The sequence below is a fragment of the Macadamia integrifolia genome, chromosome 7, assembly GCF_013358625.1.
Source record: "Macadamia integrifolia cultivar HAES 741 chromosome 7, SCU_Mint_v3, whole genome shotgun sequence".
Lineage (NCBI taxonomy): Eukaryota > Viridiplantae > Streptophyta > Magnoliopsida > Proteales > Proteaceae > Macadamia > Macadamia integrifolia.
In genome coordinates, this window is record NC_056563.1 from 34472661 (window position 1) to 34496891 (window position 24231).

General features: G+C 40.2%; 2 protein-coding genes across 3 annotated transcripts in view; both read right to left on the reverse strand.

Moving 5' to 3' along the window:
* Positions 1-2496: 2496 nt before the first annotated feature.
* LOC122083065 (dof zinc finger protein DOF5.7-like) lies at positions 2497-4098 on the reverse strand. The gene has a single exon (XM_042650736.1). The coding sequence runs from the start codon at positions 3648-3650 to the stop codon at positions 2523-2525; it is 1128 nt and encodes a 375-aa protein (XP_042506670.1). The 5' UTR covers positions 3651-4098; the 3' UTR covers positions 2497-2522.
* A 4563-nt stretch (positions 4099-8661) lies between these two features.
* LOC122084445 (E3 ubiquitin-protein ligase UPL2-like) overlaps positions 8662-24231 on the reverse strand; it is a 17281-nt gene continuing 1711 nt past the window's right edge. For both annotated transcript variants that reach the window (XM_042652679.1, XM_042652678.1), the window contains exons 3-17: positions 24070-24165; positions 23790-23987; positions 17138-23702; positions 15947-17046; positions 15553-15858; positions 15211-15418; positions 14592-14866; positions 14185-14474; positions 11627-12743; positions 11397-11543; positions 10764-10844; positions 10459-10684; positions 10186-10325; positions 9262-9368; positions 8662-8842 (exon numbers count right to left, since the gene is read on the reverse strand). In XM_042652679.1, the coding sequence (XP_042508613.1) occupies positions 8740-8842; positions 9262-9368; positions 10186-10325; positions 10459-10684; positions 10764-10844; positions 11397-11543; positions 11627-12743; positions 14185-14474; positions 14592-14866; positions 15211-15418; positions 15553-15858; positions 15947-17046; positions 17138-23702; positions 23790-23987; positions 24070-24165 (10959 nt within the window). In that variant the 3' untranslated portion in view covers positions 8662-8739. The remainder of the gene's footprint in view (positions 8843-9261; positions 9369-10185; positions 10326-10458; positions 10685-10763; positions 10845-11396; positions 11544-11626; positions 12744-14184; positions 14475-14591; positions 14867-15210; positions 15419-15552; positions 15859-15946; positions 17047-17137; positions 23703-23789; positions 23988-24069; positions 24166-24231) is intronic.

Consider the following 24231-nt stretch of genomic DNA (forward strand, 5'->3'; position numbering starts at 1 on the left):
AACTCAGTTAGTCCTAGCAATCTATATATAGGATCTCTAGTGTTTTGTATCAGATTTAAATTATATAAATTATTTTATTTCTGAAGTCACAATTTATGCCTAGATATCCTGGTTGAATCCCAACAACACTAGATTTCTTTATTGAGCTTCAAAAATAGGTTCATTCTTGATTGGACCCAAAACTATTGATTCGAACCGAATTCACAAATTGAAACTTATTCTTACTCCAGTTTTTTTTTTTTTTTTTTTTTTTTTTATAGTAGATTAAAAAAAAATTCTCCATAATTATAATTATGAGGTTCTCAACTTCCATTTCAACCTTCCTATTGGTTGACCCGCAAGTCTTACGAATCAGACAGCATACCTAATTTCCTCATATTATTTTATTAACCTATTTCTTGGTGCATACAAATCCGAACACTCAATTACCCTGTGCATGAAATTGAAATATCAAATTCAGAAAACCAAAGGGGGGGGAGGCTTTACCTTCAAAATATGGGGGTTTTAGGGTTTCTTCTAATTTTTTAAATTTTTTTAATTTTTGAGGCTAGTTCTTGGTTGGTTGTAATATACTGTACCATGAGGCTCCCAACTTCCCATCGTTTGATCATTGTTAGTTTGACGAGAAGTATTCTGCGCCTCTTTTTCTCAACAAAAGCTTCTTGCTAAAGTAACCCCACAAACTCTTCACGTAAATCACGCGTTCATGCCTCTCTCTCTCTCTCTCTCTCTAACCTTTGAATTCAATAATGGCGTCTTGTACCTTCCAATTATCAAAGATTCATTAGAAAACTGACCTTTTTCCCCAGTTCTGTGTGTGGTTTTGTTTTCAAGAGAAGAAGTGAAAGGAATAGAACTATGAGAGAGAGAGAGAGAGAGAGAGAGAGACATGAATATGTTGTTACCTCATCACCTCACTTAGCAGTACATGGGAGTGAGACCGATTACCCAAAGGAGAAGAAGTGACACATGAGAATGAATATAAATAGAGTCGACATTGAGAAAAAGAAACAAAATATTATTGATTAGAATACAGCAAAAAACGAAACCACATGATTTGAAACTTTCCTTGTTTCTTTTAGTTTGTTTCATGTTAACCAAAAAAAAAAAAAAAAAAACCAAAAATTCTTTTCTTTAACCCAAAAGCTAAAACCTTTTCAAAGATTTGAAACCCACTTAATCATCGCAAACATCACCCCCAAGCGAACAACCACTACCACCACCAACAAAAACAAAGTAGTAGTAACTGAGATTGACTGGGATGGGAAGAAAGTAGAATACACCATTAATTAATATTCTTTAGTCATCTATGTATGGGAAAGCTAACTGAGAAAGAAAAAGGCAAAACTTAACTCTTTTTTGGCTTCCCTCTCCTCACTATTACTGTGTATGATTAGTACGACTCTCTCCCTCTCTCTCTCTCTCTACAGTAGATACGTTACTATCTATCGCAGCCACAGTACCACTAGTACTACTACTACAGAGAGAGAGAGAGAGAGAGAGAGAGAGATGCTGCATGCCTGCTACTATGCTGGGCACCACTGCAAAGCTCTTTGCTCGAGGCCCTTGATTCAGAAAAAAGAAAAACATGTTTGGCATGCAATACTTTAATAATTAGTTACAGTGTAATATGATTTGGTGTCTGTATGAAAGATCGTTGTTTTGAGACTGTAATTGAATGCAAGACTGTCAACTTTTGAATGAGAGAGAGAGAGAGAGAGAGAGAGAGAGAGGTGTTACTTGGCAGGAATAGTAGGGTCTAGGCCTACTCAGGTGCCGTTTTGAGGTAAAGCTTTTGAGAGAGAGAGAGAGAGGGAGGGTGTTTTATGACGAAAAGCTGAACATAGAACAAATCAAAGATAGTATCAGATGTTGAGTTTGGATGAGCTCAAATATTCAGATATGACATGCCATTAATTAACCTATTCAACATCAACAGAAGTCTCGAATCCATAACAGATGAGCCATTGCTGCAGATCCCAAAAACAGATTTCTTCCTTACAGAATCCTCTGTGAACACTGAGTAATCTGAGATAAGGTTTCAGATTCAAGACCGCCTACCTTCATGGCTTCATCTGTTTGAAGTCATTAGAGTATGTAGGACATGCATATGAGAGAGAGAGAGAGAGAGAGAGAGAGAGAGAGAGAGGGGAAAAAAAAAATACAGTTTACATATATTGTCTCACTTTAAACCTGAATTTCTATTATTGGAAGTTCTACCATAAACAAGCATAGACACCAATATCTCCCTGCTTCTTTGCAGGAAGGCAAAAAGAATAAAAGAGAAGAAGAAGAAGACAGTGAAAGATACATTAACAAATAAGTAGAGCATAAAGAAAAGGGAACTACAACCATCAGGATACTATCACTGACCTTACCAATCCCTGTTTACTAACCTAATAACCTTAAAATTAAGATCAAAGTTTGAACAAATTAAGAAGAAGAATATTATCTTTGATGGGTTTCTTTTAACTTCTTTTTTCTCTTTCTTATATCTTTAGTTCTCCTCCTCCTGCTCTCTACTAGGGCAACTCACTATACTGATGCAAATCAGTCCATGCTTGAATTCCATTCCAGTTGCTTGAATTATCGATTTCATTGCTGCCACTGTTGTTGTTCTTGGTGGCAGTGGTGGTAGTGGAGGTTGGGGTGTGAGTGTTGTTCTCAAAGATCCCCAGATTCTGAAAGGAAATGGGTTCTGGTTTCTGTGATTGGATTTCAGGTACACTAGGAAGAGCTGAAACAATATCTTCTCCATCCTTAGGCGTTTCTCCACTAAAAAGCATAGCCAATCTCTGTTGCTGCAATTTCCAGTGAAGATCTTGATTAATATAACTCAAAGATTCAATAGAAGAAGCAAGGCTACTGTGAACATTCATGGAACCCATATCCCTAATCCCACCATCGGATTTGAAATCCCCACCCCCAATCCCAATAGGATAGCTGCTTAGGTTAAAACCCATCAAGGACCCTGAAGCACCTGTTCCAACAGCATCATCGATATCAATGTTAGGGACTTGTGTAGAACTCATTCTTAATACCTCCGCCTTCCTAGTGGAACCCCATGAATCAAAACAGGAAGGATTTGTTGCAGTTGCAGCAGCAGCAGCTGAAGATAAGTCTCCTCCCAAAGAGACGAATTGATGGTTGTTATTAGAACTATAAACAGAATTGGTTGTGGAAGAATGAAGTATAGAGAAAGGGAGCCCCCCACCAATACCACCACCACCACCAACACCAACACCAACACCACCAAGTTGGAAGTCCATGGAAGGAGAAAGTCCCTGAAAGAGCTTGAATCCACTACCAGAGTGAGATGATGTGGCGGAGTCCTTTGAATCGCCATAAGAAACCTTAGAAATTGATTTAATCATCCTCTTGTTCTTGCGACAACCACCGCCAATGGGAACGTTGCGTAGAGCTCCACCTTTGGTCCAATACCTCCTACACGTCTTACAGAAATGCCGTGGCTGTGTAAGGCTGTAATTGTTGTAGTAGCAGAACTTGGTGTTGGGAGAATCGCATCGTGGGCATTTCAAGGGTGGCTCCGGTAGCCTCACTGATGCCGCCGCCGTCTTACGGCTTCCACCACCGGATATCTGGTTATCGTCACTGTTGTCAGGCTTCGTCAGAATATTATCCGACATCATCTAATTCTATGCTTCTACAGAAGAGGAGGGGAGGGGAAGGCTAATAACCAGAAGCAGAAGGGAAGAGAAGCAGGAAACAGAAGGCACAGAGAAGAGATATGAGGTGGTGGATTAGGCTGTCCAATTACAGTGTATCCTGAGGAAGAAGCAAAGAGAAGCTAATCAATTCAATTCAATTCAATAGGTCTGTTGCATGTGGCTGAGAGGTAAAGGGTTGTTGATGGGTGCCTGTGATCTCCATCAAAGAGGGGCTTTGAAATGGAAAAACAGAAAAGTTGCTTTTAAAGAGAGAGAGATGCCTGGATTATTATCTGATCATGCACTGGCGGCAAAACAGATCAGAATCATAACAAAACAAATAGGCTATAAATCTTAAAGAGTGTTTGATCAACAAGAATAGAGTTGAGAGTTGAGATTGTTTTTTTGGTCTGACAATAAATGGAGAGAGAGAGAGAGAGAGACCAACCAAATCACACCCAATGAATCTCCGTAATAGAATCATATTTATACTACAGAAAAAGGGCAACATGCATGGTGTAGTATTTAGTAATTTTTTTTTCCCCTTTTTTTTTTAAGGAAGGGAAACATGGTAAATCGATAGACCCAACTAAGCTTAATTTTCTTAATAAAAAAAAATCTTAGGCCAAAAAAACAAATTTATACTTGGAGCATTGTTATACAACATGTATCGTTACCCGTATACCGATATAGACTGATACCATATGGGAAAGGGTGCAAATCGGATTGATTCCGGGTATTTAGTGAAAATGGATCAACTGCTTGTACGATCACTTGGTCATATAAGTCAACATCTAACATTTGTCATTTTTGTTTTTAAATATACCCTTTTTCATCCTTGTAATGGCAGAAGGAGGGGCAAGTGTTAGATGCTGATTCATATGACCAAGTGATCGTACGAGCAACAGATCATATTTCTATTTAGTTCGATCTAAGAAACCGTTGGTGTAAACCAAAACAAAACTTAGAACCAAATCAATACTTAAATTGAACCGATTCTCATTTGATTCTGATTCTTGTACTTGTTTCATATACTATAACATAATAATGTTATAAAATATAATTAATATATTTTATGGGAGAGAGTTCACTAAAAGAATGTGTGACCCCTGCACTAGCATAGGACTAATGAGAGAATCGGAACACACATAAAAACATCAATAATGGTGGTATTTTTGTATTCATGGGGGTGGTTAGTCATTCCGTCCCTCCATGTGTTTGGGTGTAAATACTATTTTGTCTTATAATACTAATATATTTTAATATATATTAGTAATATTAGTATTAAAATGAATTAATTGTAATATATTAACGGGAGTAGGTTCCCTTGGACTCAAGTGTGCAATTTTGATTTTGAGCTGGCGTTGTGGAAATCATTTTGTTTTGATGGTTTCAAGAGGAACCAAATTTACTCGATTTGGACAGCCATCCGGTCCGGTTTCAATTTTGATTTTTGATTTCGATTTCAATTTGACACACTTAGATATTGGTATCGGATGCGGCCAATGCGGATACGTATAAAATAGATGAATGGATAATTGGGGGGATTCATGGCATGCATGGATGTGGTTTATAATGGATACAAGATGGTCAGCAAGATCAGAAAGGATAAGAGGAAGAAGAAGCAGACGAGAGTAGTAGTAGTAGTGCTGGTAGTGGTAGTAGACTTGAAAGTAGTAGAGGGGCTCCAGGGTTCACAGTGAGGGAACATAAGCAGTGGGGCTCTGGTAAATGCCAGTAGCTTTGTCTAACCTTCTTCTCTGTTACGTCTCTTTTAACAAATGGAAGGAACCCTTTCTCCTGTCCTCCCACATTTTGACTCTCTCTCTCTCTTTCCCTCTCTCTCTCAAGGGAAGTTCAGTCTGTTCAAAGCTAGAGAGTAGGGAGTAACGAAGAATAGATAGGAAACTAGGGAGCACAGGTAGAGGGTGAGAGAGGAGAAGGGAAATTAAAGGAGGGTTGATTTGATTTTTTAACATTATTTAGCAATGAATCAGATAGAACAGAGCAGAGGAAAGTAGAGGACCTCTGAGAAGTAACTTGAAAGGGGCAAAGATACCCATTGCTTCTTCCTACTTCCTATAACTGGAAGTCATAACGGTCCTGATCATCCTCCATTAATTTCCCTTTATATCGTTTCTGTGTAATTCTGGGTATCAGTGTTTGTCTCAGCTTTTCGGGGCCTAAAACTCCCTATAGAGAGAGAGAGAGGGAGAGAGAGAGGATCTGAGAAACTAATAACAGAAGTACCCAAGTCTAGAAGCAGAGATGGATGTAGATGGCTCAGGGGTGCCTCCATCGTCCTGCTCTACTCATCACAGTCTCACTTGTCACATGCACTGACAGATGGATTGACAGTTCATCTTCAATTGCTTACGGTTATTAATTAATAGGCAAAGCTAAGAGGACACCCCCCCCCCTCCCCAGGTCCCCCACCAGGGCCAAACCAGTCAGCTATGAAGAGGACTTCCCCAAGGTTCTTTCATGACATTGGTATTAGGACTCAAAAAGAGTCTCAGGAATTTTTTAAGTTACTAGTCCAGTTAAGAAGTTTAGTTTGGTAGGGTAATACTGATCTGGATGGAGGGAAGTTGCATGTGATCGATCGATGTGTGGAAGCAAAGAGTAGAGGAGGACTGAATGATTGGAAGGACAGTTAGGACAGGAGGGTTGGGAGGGGAAGAGGGAAGTGATTGATATATACTGTGATAGTGTGATATATATGAGAGTCATGGAGAAGAGAAGATGGGTGGCAACCGTGACTCTCTCTCTCTCTCTCTCTCTCTCTCCAAATCTCCATCTGTCTAGAGAGAGAGAGAGAGAGAGAGAGAGAGAAGGAAGGAAGATGGACCCGTGAAGGGTGGAGGGATAATGGGTGGATTCCCGTGAGACCATAACCAGAAAACACCTGAATTCTATCAGAAATTCACGATTCAGTAGTAGTATTCAATCCCATGCATCAATTTTAATTACAAGTTGCTTGCTTGCTTGGTTGGAGTTTGGCACAGCGACTATGCGGTGGGATATGATCTCAACTTCTCAAGCTTTCCATAGAAGAAGATTCAGGTGAAAATGACGTTGTGTGCTTCTGAGGACTTGAAGAAGGGTAGCTTATCCAAATCTCCCTCCATACGCCAATTGAGAAAAAAAATAATTAACTTACGATTTCTAATTCCAAATCAAAATTCACAAGAAATATTCCACGGCCAGGCCATTGCTGGTGTCCATCTTCCTCCAACCCAGATATCAAGTTCTCATAATGAGACCATACTTCTATTTCGTCCCATCATTTGTCTTGATAAATACCCCTGCCTCCCCACTCTTATGCTATCTGTAATTCCATGATACTTAAAAGATGCTACAAGAAAAGTAGAGTTCTCATTGGAGCTCCCTCAGATGGAGGAGATTACATGATCTAGAAACTAGTCATCATCTGATAAGGACTTGAAAGAACTCAACCCCATAAATTGGCTTACAATGTGAGGGGATCCAAAATCATTTCAACTCACATCAATTCCTTTTGGAAACCTATGTGAGATTAACCCCCCATATAACTGATATGAGATTGTAATACACCACCACGCTTTCGAAGTCGACGTCCATGGCGACCCACTCTAGATCAAGTAGCCATTTTTAAATGGGTCTCACTCTACTCTAGGGTTTTTGCCTAGCAGATTGAACTTATGGTTAACTGCTCTGATACCACTCTACGGACTTGGAAGAGCTCAATCCCCTAAATCGGCTTACAAGGTGAAGGGACCTAAGACCATATCAATCCACATCAATTCCTTTTAGAAACCAATGTAAAATCAGTCCCCATATGGCTGATATGAGACCGAAACCTCATCCTTGCAAATGCCATTTCACTCTTAAAGAATCTCATGGCATTTCCAAAATACATTCACTTTGAATTCAATTTCAACAATTTCCCCTTCTTGTTTCAAACTGATTTTTCATCAATTAGGCAAATATGGTACAGGGCCTCATATCAAGTTATCAACATACCATGTCTCCCTATGTTGCTAGTTTTGTGATACGCATTACCGAAAAAAGATAGTTCTGTGATACGAGCCACAAGCCGAAATGGCGAAAGTCCTTGACTTCAAAACGTTTTAATATTTTTGTTTCGGTTTGTCAACCATTGGTGAGACCACGAGGAATTTACTATCTCCACCCCACCCAAAAAAAAAAAAAAAAAAAAAAAAAGAAAGTAGAACCCAGCTTCTCTGTTTGATCTTCGAAGGTAGTCTGTCTTCCCCCTAGTTAGCAATTCGGCCGAATAATTCACGAATTATTCGGCCGAATCAAAATTTTCCGAATTAAATAAAAAATTCTGACCTAATCCGAATTAAAAATAAAATTCGGTAAAAAACGCAAATTTTACTAATTTGAATTTAAAACACGAATAATTCGGGCCGAATCAAATTAAACCGAATTATTCAGTCCACTTAAACAATATTAAAAAAAAAAAAACAAAGAACAAAACGTCATTTTTGCTTTTTTGACTGAATCCTTAAATTAATCAATCGAATTATTCCGAATAATTCTCCGCCCGAATAATTCCCAAATCCGAATTTGCTAACTATGGTCTTCCCTCTATGCCTGCTTCCTCATTCAAATCGTTTAAATAGTTTATTTCAGCTGTGTTAGGTATGCACCTTTTGAATAGATTTTGGATCTAGAATGCATTCTGAAATCCAATTTTTCTCTACTTTCTCACTTCAAAATGCCTTTCAAATCTAGAATCTATTCTGAGAATGCATAACAAACACAGCCTTCATCACCAAAATTAGGTGAGACTATCAAGAAGGGAAATACATGGCAGGAAACAAAACAATAGGCAATATGGTATATTGGCGAATACAAAACTGCCAGAAGCATTACCATAGTAATTAGTAAATACAGAAGAAGAAAAAAAATACTGTACAATTAAATTTAACACTTTATCAGCTCTATTGCTCTTACCCCACCAACCCCCAATTCTCCCCCCACCCCCCCTTTTTTCTCTTCTTTTCTTTTCTATGTAAACACAATATTATCTACAGGACTCTACTTGATACCCAACTGTTTCTCAACCAAACCCAAACCCTTCGTTGGCCTCATGAATTGCCAGTAGTAGTCTCTCCTCCAGATGATGTTTAGATGGATACTCTGGTAGGTCTAATTGGTTGAAACTGCAGTGAACACAGAAAATACAAGGATAAGTCATCAAAGCAGACCATCTGCAGTATCTTGTAAGACAAAAGTGATCGCCTAGGCATGCACATTTACAAAAACTGTGACAAATTTGTTATATAAGCAGGCAGCATGTAGATGCAAAGTGTGGACACAGTTTTAAGAATCAGAATCAGATGGCCAATTCTATGGAACCAGATTCAGTCCGATTCTTGATTCAAAAAATGGGGCTTTTTTTTTAGCGTTCAGGCCGATTCTGGCAGAGTTGGAATTGGAATTGGTGGAGGCTGATTCTGGCAGAATTGAACCTTGAGAGAGGGGTGTGGGTATGTGTGCACACATTGCAAGAGACAAAGAAATATACATTTATATCTATTGCTCAAAAATGCTCATACAAAACTTGAAAAGAAATGAATACCATGTATGAGCCGAAGGCAAGTGGTCAGGGCTCCCGTAAGCTTTATGAATCTGAAATCTTTGTGAGCCTGAAATTCCTTGAAGTGCACTGAAACCTTCTAAGGGCACCTGCAAGGTTTTGTATAACAATTCAGCACATCACTCGGTAAGATTTCTGCAAAAGAATAATACCATAGCTACTTGTGCAGTGAATCATTAATGGCAACAGGGGGGAAAAAAATGTGCAATGGTAAACCTTGGGTTTCAAATACGGAAACAAGTTTATTACATGGACTAAGGTAGGTCTCTGGGCAAATATTTGTAACCCTTCAAGTGTTTTCTATATTTGCTGTGTGTTCACCAGAAGGGGAGGAAATTATTGTTAATGCAACGGGAAAATTTTCTGATCATTTCTTTTTTCCTTACATTATTATATAAACATATTAAAAGTGAAGGATAACATAAAACAGGTCAACAGCCATGCTCAGAAAGAGCTTACAAAAGCAATGACAGAAGAAAATGATACAAATCATTTTACTCTCCCACCCCCCTTTTTTCCCCTCACCTATGGTTTTCTCTTTTATTTCTGTTGCATATTTATGCTGTTTCATTATATTTTTTTAATACCACTTTTATCTTATCAATTAACTTTTAACTGCTCAATATTTGGTAATACAAATAGAATAGCCATCACCCAAACAGTATCACAACAGTAGTTAATCGCCAAATGCAGAACCTAGAAATTATATTGCATAGATGGCCAGACATAATATGGGAAAACTGCCCTCGGCCCTCATAGGACATGTTTCAACAAATCGACTGCTTCACAAAAACAGTGGCTATCTTACAAAGACTGGTAAAGTTTAGAGTTTCCACACAACAAAAAACAGTGGCTATCTTATAAAGACCGGTACAGGTATTATAGAGTTTCCCAACAACGAAGTACCTTCGAGGTGCCAGTCACAAACTGTAGGAGACGAGCTTTATCCTCCTTGCTGAAACCCTGAACAACCTCCCAAAACCACTGAATAACAGGAGATGCAGCACTGTATCCAGAATACTCAGTATTTGCCCGTAGGTCATCTACTGAAAGAAATGTAGAAGAAAAAACATAGGAATAGCACTCATTAGTTTTCAAGGATATTGATGGAGGTGATGGTCCATAAAATTGAAATTATATCCAGCGTGAGTGCTAAAATTGGCAATTTAAGGAACTCACAGTCTATATCTGGAAGCCCACTAATCAATAACTCCAATTCTTTATCATTAAAGATAGATATTAGATCCCGAGGAATCAGCTCACTGAAACCTTCCAAAAATGCATTGATTTGAGGACGAATAGCAGTGGTCAACCGATGTTCAGCAACAAGACCAACATATTCATGTTTATTCTCCTCAGTAACTCGAATATTCCGGCCACCAGGGATCAGCTCATAGTCAGTGACCTGAAATTTAATCATGACAGACTTGACTACAAAGTGTCATATCATTAAATAATTTTCAGAGACAGGTAGCAACTATTACCTCTGCCCTTTCATATAATATCAACTTCTCCTCATCAGCATCAATGCTGAAAGTAAGGTCTAAAACATCACTTATATCATTCTGCAGTTAACAAGCAGATAATTAATTAATGAGCCCAGCAAAGAGAAACATGTGCATGGACACATACATATATACATAAATACAAAGGTGACCGCATGCACGCACATTTATATACACAGCAAGTCTATTAGACACCTGACCTAGCTAGTCAGCACCTAGATAGATAGGGCACTACCTCCACTGGTCTACTCAAAATTTTGGAACCAAATCCAATTTTATTGACCAATCCCCACCACCACTCGGGCAAACCCGGCCCTTTTTCCTGATAGGCAGTTTTTTCTTGGTATTGTCATCCATCTAGTTGTTTTCAACAATATTTTACTAGGATATAAAGCTTCATATCCAACCACATGGCCAACACAATTTTGTCATGGGTCTGAAACTTGACAAAATGAGTAGAAGACCCAGTACTCTACTTGTACACAAAATTAGGCATCACTTGATCTGCCCAGATTGTCCAATAAGTCCTGAGCAGACAGACCAGGAAACAAGTTCGTCATGCACACAAAAATGAGTGAGAGAGTGTGAGAGAGAGAGAGATATGCAACACACCTCAAGCATCCACTTCAGGTTTTTGAAGTAACCAGGATCTATGGCTTCAATGTCATGATATGTTACTTTAACCCCAAGGATATGCTTGTAGAAAGATCGAGTGAAATGGACATCCAGAAGTTGACTATCAAATAGTGCTTTTCCTACCTGCAGAGCACAGAAGACAAGCTCAAAAAATTTATAATCAAGAGAAAAAAAATAACAGGGTCCATAGAGCAGAAAACACGCACCACTCGCCCAACAAACTTGAAATATGAGAGATGCTCCGTTTGGTAGACAGAGTTGGGATTTGGCTGAAATGTTGATTCATTGCCCACTGTCGTAAAAAGTAGTGCTCCTTTGTCAAATATAACCCGAGACAACAACTGATACCATTCTCTCGTCAGTCCACCAGCATCAATACCTTCCTCCCCTTGAAAATGTACAGTTAACCTCCCCTTCAAGTCTTGAGTCGATCGCATGCGCAGTTGGTTATATGAATCTTCAAGAATGTATGCTCTTCTTACCGATATTCTCAACGGACTATGATGATGATCATGCTGATGCTTTATCTTGGACCGGAAGTGAGCACGCTTATTATCAAAATCAATGAAACGTGGAACCTTCAGCATGAGAGAAAATGACTTCTCAAGCAACCCAGGGTTCTGCCTGATGAAAGCATTTAATAGCTTCCTATGCTTATCTGAAAACTTGACAAAAGCAACATGTTTTTCATCAACTTTTGCAAGGGAACCTGAAGTCTTCTGTTGGGCAGCAGATGTAGCATCTTCAACATCAGAAGTCACTGCAATGCTGAAGTCGTGACCAGCACCAGACTGTGCAGCATGCAACTTCTCACAAGTCACAAAGAAAGATTCTACATATGGCAAGATGTTTTGGGTACCCGCTGGAAGTGGAGGCAATACACCAGCGGTTGTGGATGTGACAGTTCTAGATGATGCTGACTGATCACTCACTGAATCTGAGTAACTCTCTATTTTGCCTATGCAAGTGCTCAACTCCAGCCACAGGGGCTCCAAGGCAGCATTAATTTCTCCTACCTGAGAGAGAGGATCATTTTGCTCCCTTTTAGAGGGGGTTTGTTGATCCTTCTCTTTCTCTAGTAAGGATGAAATAAGAGAGCTTAATGCCTGCAAAACCCGCAGGATTGCAGTCCCACTAGTAGAAGTTGTACTGAGGAGTGCTTTTTCTGCTTCTCCAAATACATGCAACTCATCCATTGCAAATCTACTTAATTGTCGAACAGAATCAGCTAGCTCAGTAATAAATAGATGACAATGAGTCGGAGCAATAGCCACCAACTTTCTCAACACCTCAGCGACAAGAACATAAGCATTATCCGACAATCTGAGGAGAGAGAAATGTCAAACTAACCATTTAGCTTGCAATTTCAAAACTAGAAATTGCATCAACATGACTGACGAAAAATTAATGCAACCTAAGACAGCAGAGCCATCATATCAATCTGCAAAAAGATCAATCCACAGAGCCTAGGAGAACAAGTGAAGTGTGCTAATTCAGTCAATTAAACAATGAAACAGACAAAAAACAAATAAATGAGCAAGTTCATTTCTGAAACCAAGCAAAGAGAAATAGAGAAGTACAAATTCACAATAGTAAGAATTCTAACTATAAACATTGTATATCCAGACTACAATAAAAAATAATAATAATAATAAATAAATAAATAAAGCAAAAGGTCATTAAATATACAAGTATGGTACAAAATTTTGCGAAAGTTCGACAATTCTTGAAACAAAATGATTGACACTGAAAGAATATCAGATCTCGGTCAAAATTTTGGTGCTCCGCTGAAATTTTGATGATATGATTCGTTTGGCGAAATTTTGACAAAAATGCTACAATCATATTAAGCAATAAAACATAAGTTTCGAACCAACCCATTTCGCTGGTTTCGTAGGTCCCACCAGGAAACCTTGGGAAAACCTCTGATTTTGTGATTTTTGCCAAATCCCCCCCCCCCATACAAAAACATGGAACAAGTTGTTGGCATTAAGGAATGCATTGCAAGCAACCGATTTGCTGCGTTAGAATATTTGTTCAAGATTCAAAGTTGGATACTTGGAGGTACATCACTTTTCCCAAAAATTAATTTTTGCAAAAAATAAGGTAAATAAATTCTGGCTCTATGACTTCACGAAGCCAGAATTTATTTTCAGTTTTTAAAATGTTTTTTTCTGGAAAAATGATTTTCTAGCAAATTTTTGAAAAAACAAATGTTAAAAATAAGTGTTTGGAGCTCACGTTTATATATGTCAGACACTGTTGGCCAATCTATAGCCCCACAGAATCGGGTTTTTGTCCAAAAATTAATTATTTTAATTTCTGGATTTAAAAATTGCAGAAAATTCATAAAAAATAGGGAAAACTTTTCTGTATTTTTTTTTTAAGTTCTTCAAAATTTATGAAAGTGTTGTTTCTGCATTTAGTATTTACCATTAAAGATTATCAATGTCTCATTCCATGATTATTTTTTACGAATTATGGCAATATTTTTTGCACAGCAAACAAGAAACAAGACAAAGATCTGTTGTATAATAAAGAACTTAAAAACCATCAAGCATGTATGACTAAAAGTTTAACAAATTGCATACAAGTTTCAAATGATATGACATGCATAAATCAACCATATTGAAGGATACAACCAATCTTACCCAGCTAAATCTATCTATTTTTAAGTAAATAAGGGTAAACCAACCATTATATTAATCCAAAAAAAATTGCATACTAAAATATGAATGTAGAGATCTATATAAGATACACATACCCCTCCCGTGCAAGCAAAGAGCATAGGAGCCTAAGTTCTTCTCGTGGTAAGCTGAATAATAGAGCTCGAGTATCACATTCATTACTTGTGCCAGAACCTGAGAGTTTGAGGCATTCATCAGTATTGGATGCTTTAACATCACCAACAGAAAATGAACCACCAGTGACATTTAGCTCAGCATCTTGCATCTGAGGACCAGATGTTTGCTCTACAGGGGATTCCCCAGACTTATTGGATGAGCTGGAGTTGTTTTCAGCATTATCAATGACTACGTCCAAAAGATTTAGCAACTGAAATAGGAAAGCAAAGAACTCACTAATATTTAAAACAAAATGCGGGAACCCAAAAAAAAAAAATGACAGTAAGTAAATAAAGAAACACCGAAAACTACAAGAAGTGAGCATTACCTGTTCAAGATGTGCAATGCTTCTCAAATACAGTGGTTGATTCAACAGACTTAGAAGTAGGACAATGGAGAAATCTCCTTTTTGATGTTGCTTGCTTTCAATGTCATCATCAACAATCATAACAGCTTTTCCACGTGCCTGATCAGGGCTCTCTGGCTCATTAACCGGTGTCTGTGGAAGCTCAAGCTGAAGCAGAAGCTTTGCAACAGAAGGATGGTTCCGTGCCAAGTATGTCAGAGTTTCCAGAATACGCCGAGACACCAGGGGAGGGACACCTAGAAAGTAACAAAAGGAAACTTGGAAGTGTATCAGTTACTATTGCTAGATGTTCCTCTTGCTTGTTAATACCCACACCTAATATCATGACCTCATCATATTATATACATTATTAACATCTACACAATATTTAAAAAAAAAAAAAAAAACAGATATAGCTTGTAGAACAAAAGTAGCAATTAATGAATTTTCCTTGCAAAAATGTACCCTGTCAAAATATTCAAAAATACTTTTCACGATTCCCCAAACCACCAAAAAAAAAACACAGGAACAAACACAGAAATACAGGAGGGAGAGCAGGAGGGGAACAAAACAGTCCTAGAGAACCAGAGTAAATCCTTACCATCTAGATACTGAGGACGAGAATACATAACATGACTCTGGCAAGCATAAAGCCGATATGATGGCTCTGCAGCACTGCTCAAATGATTGACAGTCCGCCGCATATCAAGCATCAGCATATCCATCAGAATTTGCACCAGAGTGGTCCTCGTTGCATGGTGAGCACATAGATTCAGGAGAAGCCTCTGTAATTGGCCCTTATACAATGGCTGCATAAATTTACACATCAATGTATCACAGATTCATAAAAGGCTTTGCCTCCCTGTGTAGCACATGCACAAACACACGCATGTGTGTGTGTGTGTGTGTGTGTGTGAGAGAGAGAGAGAGAGAGAGAGATTACTTGAACCACACGAAGCAACCGGATCATGGCTTTCAGAGCTTCCGTATCCACCAGAGGAGCACCATCAGCTTCAAGTGGTTTACCTCCCATTGATCTACGAGAAGCAATTCCTCCTCCAATTCTGTCCAGAGAGGCTCCAACAACTTCACCACGTCTGGAGGATTCACCCCTCCGACTTCTGGGGTACATGCCAAAAAGAGTACGACTATGATACCGATGTGCAAACCTCTCACGCAACATGTTTGCTTCTGCTACGAGAGCTGGGGTTAAATTGGCTAGAATAGCATCAGAGGATGTTAAGAGCACCTGAGAATGCAAAATATGTTTACATATGGTACCAAGAAACAAACTTATCAAAATTTTGCAAATTACAGCAGAATAAATAATACGCTACCTCTTCTCGTAAGTCTGAAGGGAATGTTGCAATTATTGAAACAGCATCCATTTCAACCGGTTGCCCTTCCAATTCCTGCGACTGATGTAGTCTCTGAGCTTGTTGTTGTGCCAGGACTTCTGCCCTGATATCTGGGGGAAGCGCTGCAAGGAATTCAGGATCAATATCTCCAGCAGACTGAGGCTGATCATTTGAAGGCTGTGCTGCTTGACCCTGTTGAGCTGAAAGTACTTCAGCACGCAAATCCTCAGGAAGAGCATCCAGGAAAGCAGGATCAATTGAACCAGAGTCGGCTTCCCGGTTGATCTGCTGCTCATCAGCAGGACCACTCTGATCTGCTCCCTGATCAGGATTTTCTGACACTTCAATAACACTCTGAAGAGATGCATCTCGGCTGCTTACCGGATTGGCATTTCCCAATAATACATTTGTTCTTCTAACTCGAGTTGGCTGGAGATCACCCAAAGGCAGTCTATCCGTAGAAGTTTGCCTTTCTCCCCCATCATCATGGCCATCAGCACTTCCTATTTCCACCTCCAAGCTTCGAAGGCTTTCCCCCAAAGTTGCACCACTTCCACTGCTTTCTTGGCTTACTGCTTCAACATCCCGCACAACTGCATCATTGCGCTCACACTGCATGTCAACAGCTTGAGTATGTGCACTTGATTCCTCCCTTCCATGAAGATCATTTTCTATTGGTGTGCCATCAGAATTTCCTATACCATCCACTCCTGTGGAACCAGATGGTCGTGTAGAAATGCTACCATTGTTTACAACAGTCTCTACAGGTGCATCTGTCTTCATTCCTGTTTCAGATTCTTCTAGATGACTTGCCTCCCCTTCACCTTGAGGCTCCGCCAAAGTTGTATTCTGATCCAAAGGTTTGTCAGGTGTGGGCTGTCTCAACTGGGAGACAAGCAACTCCTCCAGGCCTTGGGGTATTGCAGTTGCACTTGATCCACTACGCTGCTGGCTATCATCTACCCACATGTTAAAACGATGTCCATGCCGTCCATTCCTAAGTGACCGGAAAATAGTGTCCAACCGTGATGATGAGTTGTCCAAGTTTCTATCAGAGAAGACCATATCAGCTGAACCCTCTGAAATTTTCACAGTTGAGCATCAGTAATATTCAAATAATGGAGTTCAATTACAGAATAAAAAACCAGAAAACGGAAATCAACTACTCACCTGATTGTCTAGGAGGCGCTGGATGTAGTGCAGAAGGTGGCTCCAACAGAAGAGGATGCTGGGAAGGAGCACCATGGTCTGCAGATCGTCCTAGAAGATTGTATATTGATGTTGTACGCCCTTGGCGCCTTGATCCAAAAACTTCAACAGGCATCACATGGAGTGTGTCATTCGGGAAACTATTTTCTCTGCCAAAAACTTCGATATGATCAAAAACATTTATTCCATTGATGCCCTCCTCAAGCCTCAGAATAACTCCTTCGTCGTCATCCTCATCTTCTTCATCCTCTTCCTCTAACACATCTTCATCAAACTCATCTTCATCAATCTCATGATCATCCTGATCTGTGTCCCCATGCGACATATGATGAACTTCATCCTCCTCCAGATCATTATGCTCCTCATCATCTTCATCTTCGTCTTCATCACCTTCATCTCCATCATCCCCAGATATCTCTTCATCATCATCTTCATCACCAATATTATCTTGCACATTGTGAGAGAACTCGAATCTTATCCCTACAGAATCCATTCCATTTTCAATACCCCCAGCTTCCTCAGAATTTTCATTCATAAAATCATCATCAGCTCCAGGAGCAAAACCACCATCCATATCCCGGTCATGCTCCATATCATCTCTAATTGACTCTGAGCTGCCAGAGGCTTGGACTGTTGTAAAAGATTCAATTTGGTCAATAACTGCTTCACTACGATCAGGCTGGGAATTAGTTTCCAAAGACTGAAATCTATCACCCCCATTATCTGTTCTTCCAGGTTGGCTCTGTTCAGGAGGCTTATTAGTGTTCTCACCCTTCCCATCAGCAGAAATGACATGTTCTTTTGTAACTGCCTCCAGAGCCTTGACAAGCCCAGTAACAACTTTAGGAGAGTCTGCATGATCCAGGTCCAAAACTTGGAGAGTCCGAGTCAGAGACAGAACCAATCCAACATCTAGAAAAGTTGCTGAAGCTTCTGCTGAAATATATGCCCCAGTGGGAGACCGAGCAGCTAAGACATCATTGAGCAGATCAATAAAAGCATGAATGCTGCCATCTGGTGGCCTGAAACCATTAGATGAATCAACGAAGTCATTGAGGACATGGCTAATATCAGTAAAAACCCTTCTCCGAGCCTCTGCAGAGCGAACACAGGATGCAACCAAGAACTGGCTTGCCCTTGTTGCTAGTTTCTGCCTCCAATCACCATCTACTTTCTTTTCCTTCTTATGATTTCCAGAGTATGGTAGGAACTTCTGAAGAATATGATGAAATATTCCACCACTATAGTTCCCGCTAGCACCCCTCTGGGGAGGACCTCTACTGCTACTGACTTCAGCATCTCTTCGGAGAAGGATATGAACAGATGAAGAATAAGTCAGTAGTATCTCAGTCAACAGCTTCATAATGAATACAGTTTTTGCAAGAGATGCAGAAGTTTCCTGGTTATTGGTTTCACACTCTTCAGAAACAGTTGCAATGGCTTTCCCCTTGCCCTTATTTGCAGCACCATCAATCTCCATGTCTGCTATTGATGGCCCATCTACCACACCATCATCTCTCTGTGAAGGAACAAAAGTTATCACAGAATCTAAAAGAAGCTCAATTACACTAACAAAACTTTGAGGAGATTTCCGATGGACTTTGGCACTCTTGGTACTTGAATCTGGCAATTTGCCTTGTGTATTTCCAGGAGCCATTGAGTTCAAGTCACCCAAAGAAGTCTTCCCATCGACAAGTTGCTGCTTGTCTTTCTCCGATGCCTTCTCCTTCTCCTTGGACTTATCTTTCTCACGATCTTTCAAGAGTATAACATATGGCCTTTCACCAACCATTTCAACCTGACAGACAGACTGAGCAGCTCGCATGAAGACCACTGGATCCCTAGAGATGACAGAGGCCAAATTTAGAAGGAAATTGCGTGGAGTAAGCCTTCCATTAGAGTGCCTATTAGTGGCAGATACAAGGCTGTGTCTGATCTCAGATTCCATTGCTTGCTGAAGAGTATGGGGATCTTCAAGAATATGACGAACTATAGTAGCAGCAACATTGTCAAATCCAGAAAACAGGCTAGATGTTGGCAAGGACAATAGAGATGGCAAACCACCAGCATCAAGGAAAGCAATGGCTACAGAATGAGTTCTTGTAAGTGTAGCACATAACTGAAGGACAACATGCATCGTCTCAGAAGGTAGCTGATTCTTTATACATCTACATGCAACCTCAATAAGTCGCTTCTGATCATGCTCATCTATATATCGTGAAGTTAACCCAAAAGTAGACTGCAAGTTGTTCTGCTTATCCTCATCAATGGTTACACTAGCCTGCTGGCTACTAACATCATCTTTTTGCAACTGCTCAGAAATATCTGAATTTAGCTTCGGATCTACCTGCAGCAGTCTATCAATTGCAAGAAAAGCTGTGGTCACCCACTTTGGAACTTGGACTTTCTGTCCATCATGCATGCTAGGATCCCACTGAGAAAGCAAATCAGAAGCAATCTTAATGAGCCCATGTTGGGAAGCAGCTTCTCGAGCCGCTGTATCTTCATGAAGAACCAGCGCAAGAACATGAAACAGAGCAGATAGCATGCCACTGTTTCCACTATCCAAAATTGAACTGCAAAGCTTAACATGTTCAATGACAAAGGAAATAACTTTCGACCTGCATTGACCATCATTTTGGGAGCATAACATCACAAGCAGGTCCCGAACTGGAAAAGCTAGTGGTTCCTTCATCTGCAGAAGCCTGATACATGTCACCAACAAATCGTCAACAGGGGGAAGCTGGACAATCTCTTCTGCCTGATCTAGGTTACTTGCATTTCCATCAACATCATCTTTCTGGGACATCCCAGAGTTGCCTAGGGACATGGCAAGAGCTCGGGCAAGCTCATCATCTTCTTGGGCTTCCTCTGGATGTGAGAATAGCCACTCCATTGCCATCTCCACACTGTTTGTTCCCACTTGCCTCAGAGCTTCTTCAGCCCTAGCCCTTGAAAATCCCATCTCTACAATCATTGAGATAGTAGATTCATTTGGAGGGGGGCCTACCATACGGGCTCCACTGTTGTTACTTGCATCTTTCACCTCAACTCCACAATAGACATGCCGCATGATAGAGATAACTGTTGTGATAAACTCATAACTACACTCGGTAAATTGAGGATGGGTCCAAATGGGAAGCACCGTCTTTAGTACCTTGGACTGGAGAACCTTTACAAATGCTTCAGCATCCCGAGGAAAAGGAACATTTCCATTTGTGAGAGGCTGGCCAAGCAAGTGTTTTGTAAAAGGAGAAATAATAAAGGATGAAGTCACTAGGTGGTCCATTAGTGTACCATAGCTAGCCAAGGGCCCATAAATCCATGAATAATCTGTTTCTTCCCTCTCACCCTGCAGCGAACTCCCATCATCAGTGTCCATAGGAGATGCAGGTGCTCTATTAACCGCAAAAAGCAACTGACTCGTAGCTTCAAAAGTGGTCAAGACTGCTTGAACAACTTCATGCCCATAAAAACAATTCAACAATATAGGATTGCAGGAATCAGGCCTGTCCAGTAGAATGCTGTCAATGAAGTCAATTACCTTACCAAAGTACCGACACTTTGATGATATAGATGCCTCCGAACCAGATGAATCTGTATGTCCCCCAAAATTCAAATGGTCCAATATAATGGAGGCAAAAGTAGAAACCACAGATTTTGATGCTGGGGACACATTCATAGTATCATCCCGTCGACGAGAAGGAAGCAACATGACTTTTCCCAATTCCAAAAATAGGTAGCTGATATGAAAAGCAAGTGATCTCATCATATCGCTGCAGGATGAATAGTAATTTCTCTGGGCATCCGCTTCCATTGAACTTACAGCCCCTGAAGCATCAGTAGAACCAGAACCATGCAAGTGCTGACTAGATCCAAGCCGCATGTTTGATGGACCATCCATAACAAGTCTGGGCTGAACTCCGGCAGCACGACCAAGATCACGGTATAGGCTTATAAGATCAAAAAACTGAGATTCAACACTCCATCCTGACATCCTTCGTCTCAGCAATGGATCAAGAAACTGCCTAAATGAGTTGAACCTTTGCTCTTCAGTTTCACCAGCGTTTGTGTCCGATTTCTGTGGATCCTCACTAGAACCAGAACTGGAAACTTTATCCCCTACATCCAGCTTGGCATCTTCAAGGAGAGCAATCTGCCATAGAAGTTCCCGGTGCACACGCCCAATATCTTCCAAGACATCCTTACTACCATTTCCAAATTCCGTAAGCAACGCAGTCACCCAACGATTATCTTTAGAGGCAGCAAGAAACAAAAGGAACTCAACAACAAAAAGCAAGGAAAAGATTCCCTTATCTGGTGTAATCCTCGGATCCAGCAAAAACGAACCTGTCACCGAATTGAATCCATCTAAAGTTTTCTTCAAACGATCCCTTAGAGAAGAACAAAAGGCACGAGCCAGTACAGCAGAGTGATGCTGAGTAAAACCCTTAAACACAACTGTGCTATGCAAAGCAATTGACATCCCTTCAGATGATTGTGCAATGCTAGGCCGCAACAGGAGCTTCATTAAAGCTTCAATTCCCTTCTTTTCCACAAAAAACCTGCAAGTTTCAGAATTTTCCATTGTTCTGTGAACCAGTACCATCACATGGAAGATACACAGTTGAACAAAACGCTCGTTACTGATGCCATCAGCTGCCACATCCATTGCACTCACACGACAACCATGCCCCTCTTGTTCCCTATCTTCAGAATCAGTTTCCATTGCAGTACCACCATCCACTTTCCCTGACGACCCTAAGCCTCCATTATCATCACCCATGGAAGCAAGCTTATCAATAATTTCAATGATTATATCCACCCCAGTGCTTCTCAATGAGGATACATGTCGCAGGAGCTCCTCAACAGCATTTGCCAAAGGGACAACACCTTCATTCATTGCAACCACGTATTTTCTACTTGTGAAAATGTCTACAAGGAAATGTAATGCCATGGTTTCCTTAACTGCCTCTAAGCCTTTTGCATTAAGGCAAATGGCACCAAGACCGCTGGGAACGCATGTAATAGCTTTTGAAGAAGGGAGTATTCCAGCCACCACTGATGATAGAAAGGCATCTGGAAGACCCAATTCATGCAAAGACGAAAAACAAGTAGGGTCTTTGTGGATTATCTCACTCATAACAGTCACTGCTGAGAAATATATATCACCACCAAACTTCTCTACATTGCCAAATATCAATGAAAGAGAGGCAGGCAAGGAATTATCATGGGTGTTCTGGGACCTTGAAGAATTTGCAGGGGCATAAGTAGCAGACCCAAGTGCCTTCAACAAAGCCTTGATGAGCCGCTTCTGGGAGTATAACCGATCCTCATCATATCTTGATTGGCCTCCAATGACCATTGAATTTCCATCTGCACTAACCAGACCAATAACTCTATGAACTTCTGTCTGTAATCTCTGAGCCAAAAGCTCTACTCCCCCCAGATCTTTGAACAGGGTCACAGCAGCATTACTATAATCCATGAGCTTCTGTAGAGTTTTTACGGCAAAGCACACAAGATGCATATGGGCTGAATTAACATCCTGTAGCAGAGGTAATAGGGTTGGAACCATTCCTGATCCCCTAATAGCACTTCCAGAACTTGAAGAAGATATCACATGGAGCAGATAAAATTGTAGAAGAGCTTCAACAAAGGAAAGAGATGATGGATCACTGGAACTATTCAGTGCCAAGACTGCCTTCTGGAGTGCATTCAGCAGAATCATTCGGTTCCCGCCAGCAGAAATGATGCTTGATCCACTCAATATCCTTGCACGTTCATGAGATGACGAATATGCAGCCAACTGTGCACTCAGTGCAAGCATTGCAAGTGTTTTAATGCTTCCTGGAATAGATTCTTCAGAGCGCACAATCCTAATTAACTCATTTGTATACTCTGGCTCATTGGAAAAAAAGGACACAAGTTCATCATGAGCATCACTGGACTGAACAAGCACAATGAATGCAAGAAGGCAAATTCTGCTGTGCAGCCTGGAGGTTTTTGGAGATTGGAAGGCACGAGCATATCTAATTCTTGTCAGCAATGAGAACCTGTGCTCTGGAGGTACATCATATTGCTCAATGCACTGTTTCAGAAATAATAGATCATCCCCCTTATGCAGATGCAGGTCTGGGATGTGTATAACACGCAAGTTGGATGGCATATTCCCGGAACTACCCACAGCATTCTGGGAATTGACACCATGAAATTCAAAATAAAGGGTCGACCCTAACCGATAGTGAGATTTGTCACATTCATTCTTTACATCAGACGGGAACAAAGACAGCCCTTCATCTTGGATTCTCTCATTAGCCATGACACATGAATATAACCCCAAGCCTTCTTCTTTGCTCCCCCATCCTTGCGCTAGAGACAAGAGACAACTGTTTACTGAGCCGCATCCAATCAACTTCCCACTCACATGTAGCTTGGAAGGATTAATTTTCACTAAAGCGGCAAGGGTTTCTAATGTAGCTATGACAATCTCAGGATCTGTGCAAGCAAGTAGAAGCTTGAAATGCTGACAAGAAAATAAGATTAAAGACATATTAGAAAAAACAAAAACAACATCCTGATTGGACAATTTATACAGTGTACTGCGGCATACCTCCAGGCCACTAAATGAACTCTTGTTATGGCAGTTCTCCAATATTATTTGCATGACTCTTAGAATTTGTAGGACAGCATTTTTTGGAAAATCCTCTGAAGTAATATCTGACAAGAGAAGATCTTTCCTACAAGAAATATATGTCTTGAAATATGTATCAAAATGTAGAAAAAGCGGTCGCCAATGGTGGAAATTCCCCTGAAAGAAAGGCAGCGAATACATGAATAAAAAATAAAAAGGTAAGGGGATTGCAGGGTCAGTATGAGTAACATGTTATCACCTTATTGTACTCCCAACGAAAACCTGAAAGGGGTATTGCAATATCAGATAATGTGATTTTGATGACCTTGTCAATAAATGCTTTGACTTTAGGAGGCTGCAACACCCACAAATAATCAGTACTGCTACTGTCTTCCAACCCCAACCAAAAAAAAAAAAAAAA

What these genes read in the sequence shown, in the direction of transcription:
- LOC122083065 (XM_042650736.1), bottom strand. Translation starts at nt 3,650, where the DNA reads ATGATGTCGGATAATATTCTGACGAAGCCTGACAACAGTGACGATAAC.